Source organism: Delphinus delphis, chromosome 3, assembly GCF_949987515.2.
Source record: "Delphinus delphis chromosome 3, mDelDel1.2, whole genome shotgun sequence".
Lineage (NCBI taxonomy): Eukaryota > Metazoa > Chordata > Mammalia > Artiodactyla > Delphinidae > Delphinus > Delphinus delphis.
In genome coordinates, this window is record NC_082685.1 from 46,777,800 (window position 1) to 46,791,901 (window position 14,102).

Genomic DNA, 14,102 nt, shown 5'->3' on the forward strand with positions numbered 1-14,102 from the left:
AGAAGCAGCCACAATCATCATCATCACCACCACCTGCAGGGAGGCGTTCCTTGCCCTTCTCTTCCTAACGAGCCAGGATACAGGCCGAAAAACTCCTGGCGGAGACTAGCACAAGGTCTACCCTGGCGCCTGCTCTAAACGGTGAGTGGAAGGGGCTGGAAAGGGGTCGTCCTTGTAAGCACCCTACTCTGCGCCTGTCCTGTGAGGTGCCGAGCGCTGCCCCTTCTTTCTGACCCCATGGCCGCCTCCCTAGTCCAGGCCTTGTTCCTTCAAGGATCCTGGCGTCCAGCTGTACTCCTCTCCAGTCTGTGCTGCACACAGCAACCAGCGAGACCCCTTGCTCTCCAGCCTAAGAACCTCCCCATCTCCTTAGTGCAGCCCACCCCACTCTGGCCCCCTGAGGAGTCACTGACTCCTCTGACATCGCCATCTCCCTTCTCCACAACACCTGCCCGCATGACAATTCTGTACCTTTGCCCTTGCTGTGCACTTGCCAGGAATGCCCTCCCCATCACACTCTCCCCATCACACCCCCTTCCCTTGAGGGACTGTCACTCCTCTGCGGCCCCACTTGAATCCTCTGGGAAGCTTCCCAGAATCCCACCCCACACGCAGGGTTAGAGAACCCCTCCTCTGCTTCACTGGTACTTTGTTTCTCAGTAGTCAACTAGCGTGCTTTAGGGAAAATTAAGATGACTTCCTGCTTTACAAATCTGTCTCCTCTACTGTCTTTTCCTCCCTAGGCTAGGGCCTGGGCTTACCACACCCTCTCCCTGGAGCTGGCCCAGCGGCTAGCGCACAGTTGGTGCTTAGTAAATGTTAACAGCGTAAATAAGGACCATCTGTGTCTCAGTAAAAGGAAAATCTAATTATCAGAGTGATTCACAGGTAAATAGGCGGCTAGCGAGCTCCCTGTCATTGGGGCAGCGTAGCTAGACTACAGGAGCAGGAAAGAGTGGAGGCTTGGACGTGAAGTCATTGGTGGTTTGGATTCCTAAAGATACAAACCGGGGACGAGTTTTCCTGGAATCAGCTGGGAGTACTGGTTACTATAGAGACCCTCCACTCAGGAGATTCTGATGCTGCAGGTTTGGGACGGGCCAGAAATCTGTATTAAAACACCTCCAGGTAATTTTGAAGCACACCACATTTGGGAACTGCTGAACTTCGTGACCTTTGAGGCCATTTGTGTGTGATGGCCCTTCGTAAACTGTGAAGTGCTGTCCACGAGTCTTGGCTCCAGGTGTTACCCGAACTCTGAGATGGGGGAATTGAAGCGGCTGGGGCTACAGCTCCTCAGACTCTGGGAGGTTGCGGACCCAGCCCTGGGCCACCCTGTTGAAGCTGGGTCTGAGGCGGAGGAGTTCCAAGCTACTGGTGAGCTCCGGGACGAAGGGGGTGCCTGCCCTCGGAATGGTTTCCCCCACCAGGGCTCCTCCAAAGGGCACTGGTGTCCTGGGGAGAGAAGAGCAGCAGGGGAGGAAGGCTGTGTGGGAAAGGGTGGCGGAACAGACCTGTGGGTCGCCACGGGAAGCCCCTCCCCTCCTCTCTCTGGGCCTCAGTTTCCCTGCTGCTCAGCAAGGTTTTGTACTGTCTTTAACAGGTTTCTCCAGCTCTGCCCATTCTCAAATCTGCCCCTAGTGGGGATGGCTTCTTGCTTGGAAATAGGAGTGAGGTTTTCAGTGAGAACTGGCTTGTCCTGGCAAAACTCTAGGTTCCTGTTAAGGAAGGTCCAGAAGGGTGTAGAATTGGAACAGAGTTTTTCCCTCCTCTTGTCATCTCCCCTTAAAACAATATATCACAGGCTGGAGAGAGAAAGGAGGGTTAGAAAGAACACTGAGAATCAGAGACTACAGATTACCCCAGAGACATGCCACTTCTCACCCATAAGAATGGCAAGAATAAGTGATTTGGTCATGGGGCAAAGTTAGTGAGGCGGTGGGGCAAGGTCTCACTCATATACTGCTGGTTGGAGAGTAAATTGGTGTTGCTCCCTTGGAGGGCAATTTGGCAGGATCTGTTTTTCTTTTTTTTACATCTTTATTGGAGTATAATTGCTTTACAATGGTGTGTTAGTTTCTGCTTTATAACAAAGTGAATCAGTTATATATATACATATGTTCCCATATCTCTTCCCTCTTGCGTCTCCCTCCCTCCCACCCTCCCTATCCCATCCCTCTAGGTGGTCACAAAGTATTGAGCTGATCTCCCTGTGCTATGCGGCTGGCAGGATCTTTTAAACCTGAAAATGTGCAAATTCTGTGAACCAGCGCTCTACCTGTAAGCATATGGCTTAGGGAAGCATATGCACAAGGAAGCAGATATGAGCAGCGATTAGTGACAGACCAGAAACAAGCCATATGCCCACTGGCAGAGGAATGGATAAGATAAATATAGTATATTCACATGGCAGAGTACTATATAGCAACTTAAAAGGAATGGAAAGAGATATAGGTATTAGAAAGAGGAGACTGAAAAGGCATAATGTTGAGTGAAAAAAGCAAGCAAGTTACAGGATGAAATACAAAGTAGCAAAACACACACACATGCACACCAAACAATGCTGCATCCCCATAGGTATGTAGCTGCTGGTAGAGAATATTCTCTTGTAGAGAATGTTCTGAAAACATACATACCAACCTGACAACAGTGTTACCTTTGGGAAGGGAGCTGGGATTGGAGCATGGGGAACAAAGGGGCCCTACCTTTATTTGAAGTCGCCTAGGGTTTTTTTTAAAGATAATATAAATACATGATTTTCAAACTATTTTTTAATTTTAAGAGAATAAAAAGCATTGCTCATTTAGTGTTTTCCCTGCAGCCTGGGACCAATGGAGAGAGGGGAATGCCTGCTCTGGGGTAAAAAGGCAATCCTTGGGCCAGAGCCTGGGTTCCAGCCAGGACAGTGTTTCTGCCTGGACCACCACAGCTGTGATGGCAACAGCCAGGGCCCCGCAGGAACAGGTTGGGCTGTTTCCAAGTCAAGCAGGCCTCACGGTTGGGCCCTTGATCAGGAGCCCAGGGCCCTGGATCCTGAGCACAGCTTGGCCACCAACGCTACAGTTCCTTCTCTCTCTGCCTCAGTTGCCTCTTCCGTCCCAGGAGGGGTCTGGGCTCAGGGGTCCCTAAGACCCTCCTTATTTTTGTGGGAACGTGCCTCAGCCTGTCAGAGCTGAGGCATGAGATGGGTGGGGCTGCGACCTGCAATGGCCAGCCTGGAAGCTGGCTGCTAGCACTGAATGTCAGCTGAGGGTTTTAAAGAGCTGGACAGGCAGGGTGTGAGGGCCCCAGGAGGACAGCAAAGTCCTGCCTGGCAGGAAACCCCCAAATGTCTGCCAATGGCTCGTGGTTCACACGAGGCCTGTCGGGCCCATTCTTCCCATCATGGTCCTCCCTGGCTCTCAGCTGTTTGAGGGCAGTCACATCCCTCCTGAGCAGTCTCCTCTCAAGGCCCATCACCCCCAGTTCCTTCAGCCCTTCCTCAGAGGGCTTGGTCTCCAGGCCTAGCAAGACAGACACAGTCTCCATGTGTGGTCTGAGCAGGTGCCAGAAGCGCTGGACTGTGGCCTCCTCTCTGTGGACCCTCCACTTTCTCGCTTAATCCAGCCCAAGCCAGAGGAGCATTTTTCACGAATAGCAGCACACTAAGGAAGCCAATTGAAATGCGGTTGAAATGCGTCCCCCAGCCCAAAGCCTTCTTTCCTGCCAAGCTCCTGTCCTGACTGCTGTGATTTGTTTTCAGGCCCCCAGGGCGGGATGTTAATCTATCCCTTTTAAGTTCTCCCCTGTTGGCTTTTGCAGCCATCATTTCAACCTGTAAATAATAATAATAATAATGGCAGCCACCACTTATTGAGAGCTTATCGCTTGCCAGAAATTTTGCCTAAGGCCTCTCATGCCATCCTCACGACCATCTTTTGAAGCAGGTACTGTAACAGTCTCATTTTACAGGTGGGGAAAGGGAGGCCCAGCGAGGTTAAGCCACTTGCCCAAGGTCACACAGCCAGGGGTGGAGATTGCATTAAGCCCTCCTCCGTGGAGGGCCCACTGTGCTAAACACTGTGAGTCACTGCTTTGTGGCTCTCACCTCTGGCGTCCAACATTTCACTGTCACTCCCCACAGTGGTACAGCCTCAAGATCACTTTCTAGGCCTCTTCCAGACCACTGATGAAAGTGAGGAAAACGCTGAGCTGGCGTAGGACTAGTGAGATCTGGGGCCCCCACCCAGGGAAGGACCCGCACCTTGATGTCCATCAAGGAGATGGCACACAGCAGTGATGGAGAATAAGCAACTGGACTCTGGAGTCAGACAAAACCAGACTTGGATCCCAGCCCCGCCACTGCTTCCTTGCTTTGTGATTTTGGGCAGATTGTTGATGATCCTCTTCTCCAGCAGAATAGGAAAAACTGTGGCACCTGCCCCACCCTGTTGTGGAGGAGAATCCAGCAAGGTGTGTGCCACATTCACCCATTTATTCCCGGTACATTTGTTGGGCACTAGTTAGTTGTGCTAAGGCAAGAGCTCTACTGTTTTAGCAGGGGCTCAATAAATGTATATAAGGCGTTGGGGTAGAGCCCGGCCTGTAGAAAGCGCTCAGGAGATGCAGCTACTGCTGTGGTTGTGACTGGCTCCAGCGCATCCTCCCTCCAGGTCTCTCCCTAAGCAGCCCGCCTCGTCTTACTTGTTGAAATTTCGATACTCCGCCAGGCTGGGGGTATGGCTTCTGCCTTCGCCCAGGTGGTCCTGGTAGCTGAGGAACTCCTGCCATGGGCAGCTGTAGCCCTTGGGGATGGCCGTGTGGTTGAACTTCTCGGGAGGGACGCCCTTCAGTGGCTCGGCATAGCCTAGGGGGTGGAGCATGGCACGTGGGAGGCGGGCGAGCGGGACGCCTGGGTTCCTTTTAACCTTGCCGCCACGCCCCGCTGCAGACACTGTTGGGGGGGGGGGCTAGGAAAGGGGAGTTGGGGGAGGGGGTGGAATGTGATGCTAAAGTTGCTCCAGCAAAGAGGACCCTTCCCCATCCCTGGAAACAAGGAGGACGGAGCAGAGGAATTGCAAGTTGGGGCGCAGACTCTGGTCTTGCCTCGGACCCTGGCTGGCTCTGTGACCTTGGCGCATTGCTGCACTACTCTGGGCTTGTGTTGGGTCTTTGGAGTGGGGTGAGTGTGTGTGTGTGTGTTGGGAAGGAGGTGGACTAGACGCTCTCTGGATGCTCTTCCTGCCCCACCGTGGAGCTCGCCCACGCTACGGTCCCCTGGTCCTGGGACGCGGGCAGGCCACTTACCTGGCGCCAGGGTACTGGGGCTGTGGGCACTCACTGGCCGGGCGGCTGTGGGCTGGGCATCCTCAGGGCCCCCGTGCCCTGAGGTCGGGAAGATGTGGAGCTCAGAGCGGTAGTTCTGCCCCTCGGAGCTATTGGCAACCTAGGCACAGGGGCGGGAGCTCAGAGGTGGCGGACCGGGGAGTCTGAGCTGCCTGGCCCTTTCCCCCAGGCTTCCGCCACTTCGGAGTCTCTGTGCACGCTCACCATCCCAGGTTCCGCTGTTCCAGTCACCTTCTCCTTGGCGCTTCCTGCCACGAGCTGGGGGGAGGGGAGGGGCAAATAAACCGCAGGAAGGCTCAGCGGGGCAGGAGGCCAGGGTTCTCCCTCCACTAAAAAAATGGCAGGGGGTGGTGGGAGGTCATAATGCTAGAGCCCACCTCCCAGGGATGTTTTGGGGGGAGGATGAATTAATAGTGTAGAGCGCTAAACCCTGGAACAGAGAAGTGCTCTTATATACGTTAGTTGCTATTATAGTATTGACCCTGGGCATATAATACTTAACCTCTCTGAGCCACAGTTTCCTTCTCTGTAAAGTGGAGATGATGATAATATCACTCTCTGATCATTAAATGAGATGATGCATGCAAACTGCTTAGCCAATACCGTCATAAGCACGTAGCAAAGGTAGGTGTTTTGTCATTTTTATTATTCTGCCACATCGATCCCTCTCATCATCTCCTGTTTCATCCAGAAATTGAGTGGAGTAGGATGAAAGTCCCCTGAGTTCATTAGAAGTACCTGAAACTGCCTGCCACCTTTTTGAAGCTGGGGGACAAGCCATTCTTGCCTCCTTTCTCTACCAGCTGACTGTCTCGTGGCCCTTGCCTTCTTCCAGTGGGAAAAAGAGGACGGCATTCTGCATTTTCCATCTTAGATCAAGCTCAAGTGTAATCTAAATCCTGCTTCCTGCAAATTCAGCCCAGAGCACCTGACTGTTCTTCTGCACTTTTTGTAGGAGTCAGAGTCCCTTCGCTCCATGGGGCATCCTGTCCGATACACGTTATGTATTGTATCTGGGGAAAGGTGCCTAAAGGGCTAACCCTTTTCTAGGATCACCTAGCAAGGCAGAGGTCAATCTGATGGCAATATCACAGCCGTCCCTGGCTGGAACTTGAGGGACCGCCCCCCCCCCATAGAGGGCAGAAGTCCTATCTGGCTCATTGTTTGGCTCTAGGCTAACGATTGGCCCTCTCCGGGCCTCGGTTTCCCTGTGAACACAATGGAGGCTTACTCACCACACGCGGGCTGGCTGCAAACTCAAAGGTGAATTTCTGCACGCGGCGCTGTCTCTTCTGGAAGAGGAGGGATCCTCGGTTGTTACGCAGTGATAGCTCTTCCATCATCAAGTCCTGGGGCACGCTCAGCTTCTTGCCCAGGTCCAGCAAAGGGACTGCCCAGAGAGGCCAGAGGGAGCTCTTACTACCAAACCCTCAGGGCACTCCGGGTTGCTGCCTGTAAGGGGACCTCCGCACAGCACCATCCGCTGTGTATGAGAGTGCCGACTTTGCCCCACACTTGCTGACCCTGGGTGTCATTATTCTTAGGAATCTTTGCTCACCCAATGGGCGGAAATGACTCCTCTGTGTTTAATTAGCATGTGTTTGACACTCAGTGAAATTGAGCATCATTTCAGGTGTTCTTTGGCCAGGTATATTTATTCCATGCATTTCCCATGAAGCTCTTTGCCCATAGTGGTGGAGGTAGTGAGTAATGATCAGATTCTAGGTATCTTTTAAAGGTAGGCCATGGGTGTGGGATGTGAGAGACAGAGAGAGAGGTGTGGGAGGTAAAGGCAAGGTTTCTGGCCTGAGCCGCTGGGAGGATGGAGTAGCCGCTCTCTGAGATGGGAAGGCTGGAGGAGGAGGAGATGTGAGGAAAGACCAGGCATTCCGTTCTAGACATGTCTTCCTTTAATGTTAAAATAGCCTTTTATTATTATAAAAACAGCATATAAGTGCATTGAAGAAAGTTAGAAATATAGACATAAAAGAAAAGAAGGGCTTCCCTGGTGGCGCAGTGGTTGAGAGTCCGCCTGCCGATGCAGGGGACACGGGTTCGTGCCCTGGTCCGGGAAGATCCCACATGCCGCGGAGCGGCTGGGCCCGTGAGCCATGGCCGCTGAGCCTGCGCGTCCGGAGCCTGTGCTCCACAACGGGAGAGACCACAACAGTGAGAGGCCCATGTACCACAAAAAAAAAAAAAAAAAAGAAGAAAAACACCATTTTCTACCATCCAGAGGTTGCCACTACTAACACTTTAGTGTATCTCCTTTCCCGTCTTTTCCACTGACTATGTATTCATATGTGACCTTTTAACCAAAATGAAATCATAGCACAGCTGCTTTGTAACTTGCTTTTATCAGTTAAACATCTCCACCTTTCCAAGTGAATGAATTTTTTTATATATATAATGCCTAGTCTATATTCAAACTCCCCTAATTGTCTCCAAAACTGAGTATAATGTTTGCAGAGTAGGGAGCTGGATATATGAGTCTAGTGTTCATGGGAGAAAATCGACCTGGACGTAAAATTTGGGGCATCAGGAAATACAAATGGTATTTGCTGTTGTTGTTTTTTAATGAAGACTGTCCCGTTTATTTCTTTTCTCATAGTTGGGACCAGTCATTATAGCCATGTAGACGGATTCCAGGGCTGATGACCGTCCTTAGTAGTTTGGTAGCCCATCCATATCCTTGGTGCTTTCCCCACCAGCAAAACACATACTTTTATGTTGGTGCCACAAGGGAAGACTTTTGGAAGAAAGGAGTGTCAGCATGGTGCGGACGTTGGTAGGAGAGGGATGTGTATGGGCAGCACGGGAAGACTTGTCATCTCTACAATCAAACACACATAGGTTCATATTCCAGCTCTTTGAATGGTATTTGGAGCCTGGAGGCTAGGTGAGATCTCCAAGGATATGAGAATGGATAAAGAGATCCAAAGACTGAGCCCTGGGGCCTCCAACATTTAGACTGAGGAGATGAGCCCCAGCCCTGGAGCCTGGGAGAAAACACCCAGCACGTTAGGAGGAAATCTAAAGACTGTGGTGTCCTAGAACCAAATGATGAAAGCGTATTAGGCAAGATGGACTGATCAACGGAGTCAAATGTTGCTGATATGTCAAGTAAGAGGAGGGCTGAAAACTGACCATTGTATTTAGTAACATGGGGTTATTATTGGCAGTCTCCGCAAAAGCAGTTCCTGTGGAGTATTTGGGTGTGAAAGCCTTATTAGACAGGGTTCGAGAGAAGAGGACAGAGGGACAGTTTGACACAACACAAGGAAGCAATGAGCCAAATCTAGGATGTGGGACGTTCTACAGGGCAGGTGGCCCGGTGTCTTCAAAGGAGTGAATGACATGGGAAAAAAGGAGGCGGGGGCAGTGTTTTAGATTAAAGGAGATTTAAGAGACATAGCTACCAAATAAAAACAAGGGCCCTTGAGGGTACAGTTATTATGCTAAGTGAAATAAGTCAGATAGAGAAAGACAAATGCCATATGATTTCATTTATATGCGGAATATAAAAACAAACAAACATAAACCAAAATAAATGATCAAACCAAACCAAACATCAACAAACATGTAGATACAGGGAACAGAGTAGTGGTTCCCAGAAGGGAATGCGGGTGGCGGGGGAGGGTGAAATGGGTAAAGGGGATCAACTGCATGATGAAGGATAGAAACTAAATTTTTGGTGGTGAGCGTGCTGTAGTGTATACAGAAGTAGAAACATAATTCTGTACACGTGAAACTATCAATATATAACGTTAAATATGAACCAATGCTACCTCAGTTAAAAAGTGGCTCTTATTTGGATCCCCGTTAACTAGAAAATTGGAGAAGTTTGACTATAGGACTGGCTATTAGATAGTATTAAATCAACATTTACTTTTGTTCAATGTGTTAATATCTTTGTGGCATGTAAGGAAATGTCCTTTTTATTACTTTCTGTGAAGTATTTGGGGGATGAAATGACATGCTCTTTGGGATTTGCTCTGGAACCCAGGAATAAAAGGAGGGCCACAGGGATTTGCACTCTCAACTTTGTGTGTGTGTGTGTGTGTGTAAGTTGGTTAATAAAATGTGAAAAAGAGAGAAAGAGAGGAGGGAAGTACAGACAGCTGCTTTGAGGAGGTGGGCTCTGAAGGACCATGGCTGGGGGCAGCTGTGGAAGCAAGAGTGGTTTGCTCGCTTGTTGGTTTGCTTACTTGCTTGCTTGTTTTTAAAGAGGGAGGAATAATAGCACGTTTGTTAGCTGATGAGAAAATCTGACGATGCAATAAAGAGAGGGGAGAATTACTGAAGGAATGTCTTGAGCAGGAGAGAGGGCAGGGAGGGTGTTCAGTGCCCAGCAAGAAGGGTTGGCTTCACACAGTGCAAGGAGAGTTCATCTATCATATCAGGAAGGAAAACCAAGAACAGGGACACAGATGCAAACAAGTGGACAGATGTGGAGGCGGGAGCTTGCAGAAGTTCTCTTTTGGCCACTTTACTTTTCTCGGTGAAATAAGAAGCAAGGTCATTAGCTGAGAATGAAGGTGGGGGAGGAGGTATTGGAGGTTTGAGAAGAGAGGTTGCTAAAGTTATCTCAGAGAACAGTAGGGGAGAGTGAATGGGTCAGGGATGGGTGATGTGGTCACCAGGCAACACTGAGGGCCATTCAGGTGCTGTGATTCATCCCATTCAATGGAATCCTAAACAGCCTTTTAAAAAAGGAGGCTGATGTTTCTTTCATTCTTTCAGCAAATATAGAGACAGCACCTTCTACATGTTAGCATCAGAAAGAAATCCACTGTAGATTAAAAGGGGGAAAAAAGGAAATTTCAGAAGAATCTGTATTCTAAGATCCTACTCGTATATTTTTAAAAATAAGCACATGTTTATGTATGCATTGAAAAATCTGCAAGGAGATATGCCAAATATTGGCAGTGACAATTTGGGGACCTAGGAAGGAGGAGGGCTGGAAATTGTGTGCATTGTTTTTGTTTTTGAACAAGAAAATGTACTGCATATTTAAACAGATGAAAGACCACATATACCTAAATACATAATAAAAGTCCCCTGGCATCATATTCTCAAATGCTGTTCAGATGAACTGAGCTCAATATTTAAAAAAAAAAAAAAAAAAAGCTATAGATAAAACCTATTTGACTAAGCAATTCCACTTCTAGGCGTTCGTCCTCGGGCAGAAAAGTTGAATAAACATGCCTGAAGATATACATACAAGGATGTTTACTGCAGTGACTTTTCGAATTGTGGAAACTGGGAATCAGTCTTGCGGTGCATGCTGCCCAGATGCCCTTTATCAGTGACTAACAGCTCACAACTGCCACCTCTACAGAGAACTGCCCCGGTGAGTAGAGGCTGCAACAGCCCCCTTGCTGAAGATGAGATGAATTCTGTAGGGCAATTAATTTATGCTTTGGAGCCCACATCCTTACTTAGCAATTTCCTCTGCCGGATTGTGCTTTTGTCACTTCCCTTCTCCTAGGAATGCGAGCTCAACAAGTCACTTGTTTGGGAATCCTCAGGCTCTACTCCTAAGGGTCCCAACCTGGGCTGAGCCTTCATGGCCTCCCTTAGGGGATGTGTGTGTATAAATATATATAATATCTTATATGCTGGGGGAGCAAGGGGAGGGGAGGGGTGAGATAAGTCATACTAGGTTGGAAAGAAGTCTGTGGTGTGCCGCTAAGTGAAAAAAATTTAAGATGATGAACACAGTGTATAGTATTTAGCCCGTGTGTGTGTTTATATAAATACGTTTATATATGAACAGAAGAAGGATTTACACAAAACTGTTAATAGTGGTTCTCTCCAGATGGTTTTGTTATGAGGAACTTTCACGTTCAAAGTCATTCATGTCTGCTTTGTCTGAATATTCTATAAAATGAATGTTTTATTTATATAACCGTGTGGTAAAGGAGCAGTTTTGGAGACAGATCTGGGGTCAAATCTCAGTTCTACCACCTACTATATATGTGACTTCCTAGCTTCTCTGACCCCTGTTTTCTCATCTGCAAGATGGGTGTGATCGTATCTAACTTACAGAGTTGTTGTGAGGGTTATATATATAACGAAAGGTACAAATGCTCTTAGCACAGTATCTGAGACATAGTGAGTACACAATAACGGTAAGTGTTTTATTATTATTATTTTACGATGGCTATCTTTCGGCGGTGACACCATGAGATTTTTTCCTTTCTACTTTTCTTTAGCTTCAAAATTGTCCTTAATTAATACCTTAGCAATCGTCAACAATTCACGTATTTCCAGTCTGGCGTAAATGTTGTGTGTCAATATTTGGGGGTCTGTAACTAATTAATTACTTAGACAAGAGAAAAGAAAATGCATTGCCTGATTCTTCTAGTTAGAGCATCGGTACCTCACAAAGCTTGTGTATTTCAGCACAGAAAATCATGGAATTAAAAAAAAAATGATACCAACAAAAGGAGGCAAGAACATACAAAACAAGTTAAAAGTACGACTCACACATAAAGTCATACACATGATTAAATACTTCCTAGAACACTGAAGGAGTTAAAAGTGCAGCAATGCCCTTAGATAGGGGTTTATCAGAGCTTGGTTCACTTCCCACCTGCATCAGAATCACCTGGGTACTTGGCTAAAAGGCTAATGTATGGCCTCCTCCGCAGGTCCCGTGAATCAGAATTCCTGGGGGTTGATGCTGGGAATCTGTATTTTTAACCAACAACGCCATGTCACTGCGATTCACAGTGAAGTTTGAGAGTCCTGACTTAGCTTAGTTTGTTTTTAAAATATTTGAAATGCTATAAAGTAGGCCAAATCAACAGACTCCAAAATTATGCCAAGAGGTCTTGTAAAGTTGATAATCATGTATTTTAGATGATTTATGCATTGGATGAATGTGCTTTTAAGTGAAATGGTTTGAGATCGGACAGCCTATTCCTGCCCCCCTGCCCCGCTCTCCCCTGACCCCTTGTCTCTTGCCATGGGGGCTTGGGGAGACGGCCCAGTTAAAACAAGCAGGGGCAATCTGTGGGACGCTTGGGCCATTGTTAGGATTGAATCTGGGGCCAGAGCCCTCAGAGCTCCATCTGGGGCTGAGGTAAGGACTTAGGTGGGGGCAGGACCCAGTCTAGGGCACTCAACCTCAGCTCTTGGGGGTGCGGGCATCAGAGCAAGGCCCTTCCCAGTGCTTTGGGAAGCTTCCCAGCCCAGGCGGCAGATTCCACAGGCCGGCCTCGAACTCACACCTGTTTGCCCAGGCCTGGGGCCAGCAGGCCTGAGTGGCTGCAGCCTGGGAGCAAGAAAGCATGGGATCTGAGGAATGCTCAGGGGCTGGGTCAACCTTACCTGGTTCAGTGAGGTCCCCCGTGGTAGTCATTACCGGCCCCTTCTGCTCCTTGGGAATCATCCTGTGGAGGAGAGACTGCCACATATGGTCCAGGCTGCCTCCGTGCCTCCCCAGACCTCCCAATCCTTGGTCTACCCAACCCCGGCCCTGCGCAGCCTTGGCCCACACCAAAGTCTCAAGCAAGGGTGTCTGAGCTGGAAAGAGGAGGCTGAGGTCCATGGAAGAAAAAGGAGATGCTCAGGGTCACACAAATCTGCTTCCTTGATGCTAGGGAAGCACACACGCATTGGGGGTAGTTTCTGGGACATTAAGAGAAGGGGAGGTGAGGGTCTCTGACTGTTCTTGTCCACTGACTCAAGTGAGCGCTAATCAGAGGCTGAAAGAGGTTGGAGGTTGAAGTCAGGGGGAGAGGAGCACGGGTGGTTAGGCTGACGCTGCACTGGGGTCTGCGAGGTGCGCCCCTCCTCTCCTCAGGACTCGGCTCTGAGGCTTGAGGGCGCAGGCTGGTCCAAGGACACTGAAAACAGCCATCAGCCCCCTTCCTACCCCCGTCCTTCAGCTCACTTACATGGTGTCCTTTTCTCCCTCGCTCCTTCTCTCCCTCTTCCTCCATCCCCCCATTTACCTCTTATGGCGTGTCCCAGGAATCTTGGAGGTGATTTACAAATAAAATGAGGTCCAAAGCCCCAGAGAAGCCCTGCAGGCCCCAAGTCCAGATCCCCTAACTCGCCCCCAGGAGAGAAGGCAAAGTCCTTGAGCCTCCTGACGGCCTTACCAACCCTTGTGCCCCTCTGCTTGGCTTCCAGGTTTTTCTGTATTTCTTCTTTTAGAGAAACAATCTGCCTCCATCTGTGCCCCCCACGCCCATACCCAGCCCCGGGTCCGTGGGCGCTGAGCTGGGCGGCCTGGCTTCTGATCGGTGTCCCTGACTCCCTCGGTAACTGTGAGCAAGTAGCCCTCCTGTAACCTGAGGAAACTGGGCTACATCGTGGGTATCCATGGACGTGCTTCAGGGCGTACACGGACCCCCTCAAACTGTGTGCAAACATGCGTACACATGCATGCCTTGGGGGCGATGCCCACGAGCTGGTGGCCAGTGCTCCAGCTGGGACCACTTAGGGTTCCACAGTCCCCGGATCTGTTTCTTGACAAACACTCTCCTTATAGAAATTCACAGACATTGGGAAGGACCCCGCCCCTCATTTTACAGACAGGGACCCTGCTTCCCTCTATTGCTGAAAGATCTTGGAGTCCTGAGCAGAGCCATTACCTACCCCAACCTTGAACCCTAGCCACCCCCTCTCCATTTAACCCAGAGTAACCCAGAGCTTAGAATCCCTCCCTTCCCAACTCAGGATCCAGGCTTCCACGAGGCCCCACCCTCCCCGGACCCCCTTGGGCCCTTCCTCTGCTTGAGGGAAGGGGCTCTGAGAATTGG

At 49.5% G+C, this 14,102-nt stretch overlaps 1 protein-coding gene across 1 annotated transcript; it reads right to left on the reverse strand.

Annotated features, from left to right (window-relative positions):
- Nucleotides 1-1,271: 1,271 nt before the first annotated feature.
- MYOZ3 (myozenin 3) lies at nucleotides 1,272-12,724 on the reverse strand. The gene is made up of 6 exons (XM_060006846.1): nucleotides 12,664-12,724; nucleotides 6,561-6,715; nucleotides 5,524-5,583; nucleotides 5,287-5,425; nucleotides 4,684-4,846; nucleotides 1,272-1,455 (listed from the first exon to the last, which is right to left on the reverse strand). Exons 1-6 carry the CDS (start codon nucleotides 12,722-12,724, stop codon nucleotides 1,287-1,289), a joined length of 747 nt encoding a protein of 248 aa, XP_059862829.1. The 3' UTR covers nucleotides 1,272-1,286.
- Nucleotides 12,725-14,102: the final 1,378 nt, after the last annotated feature.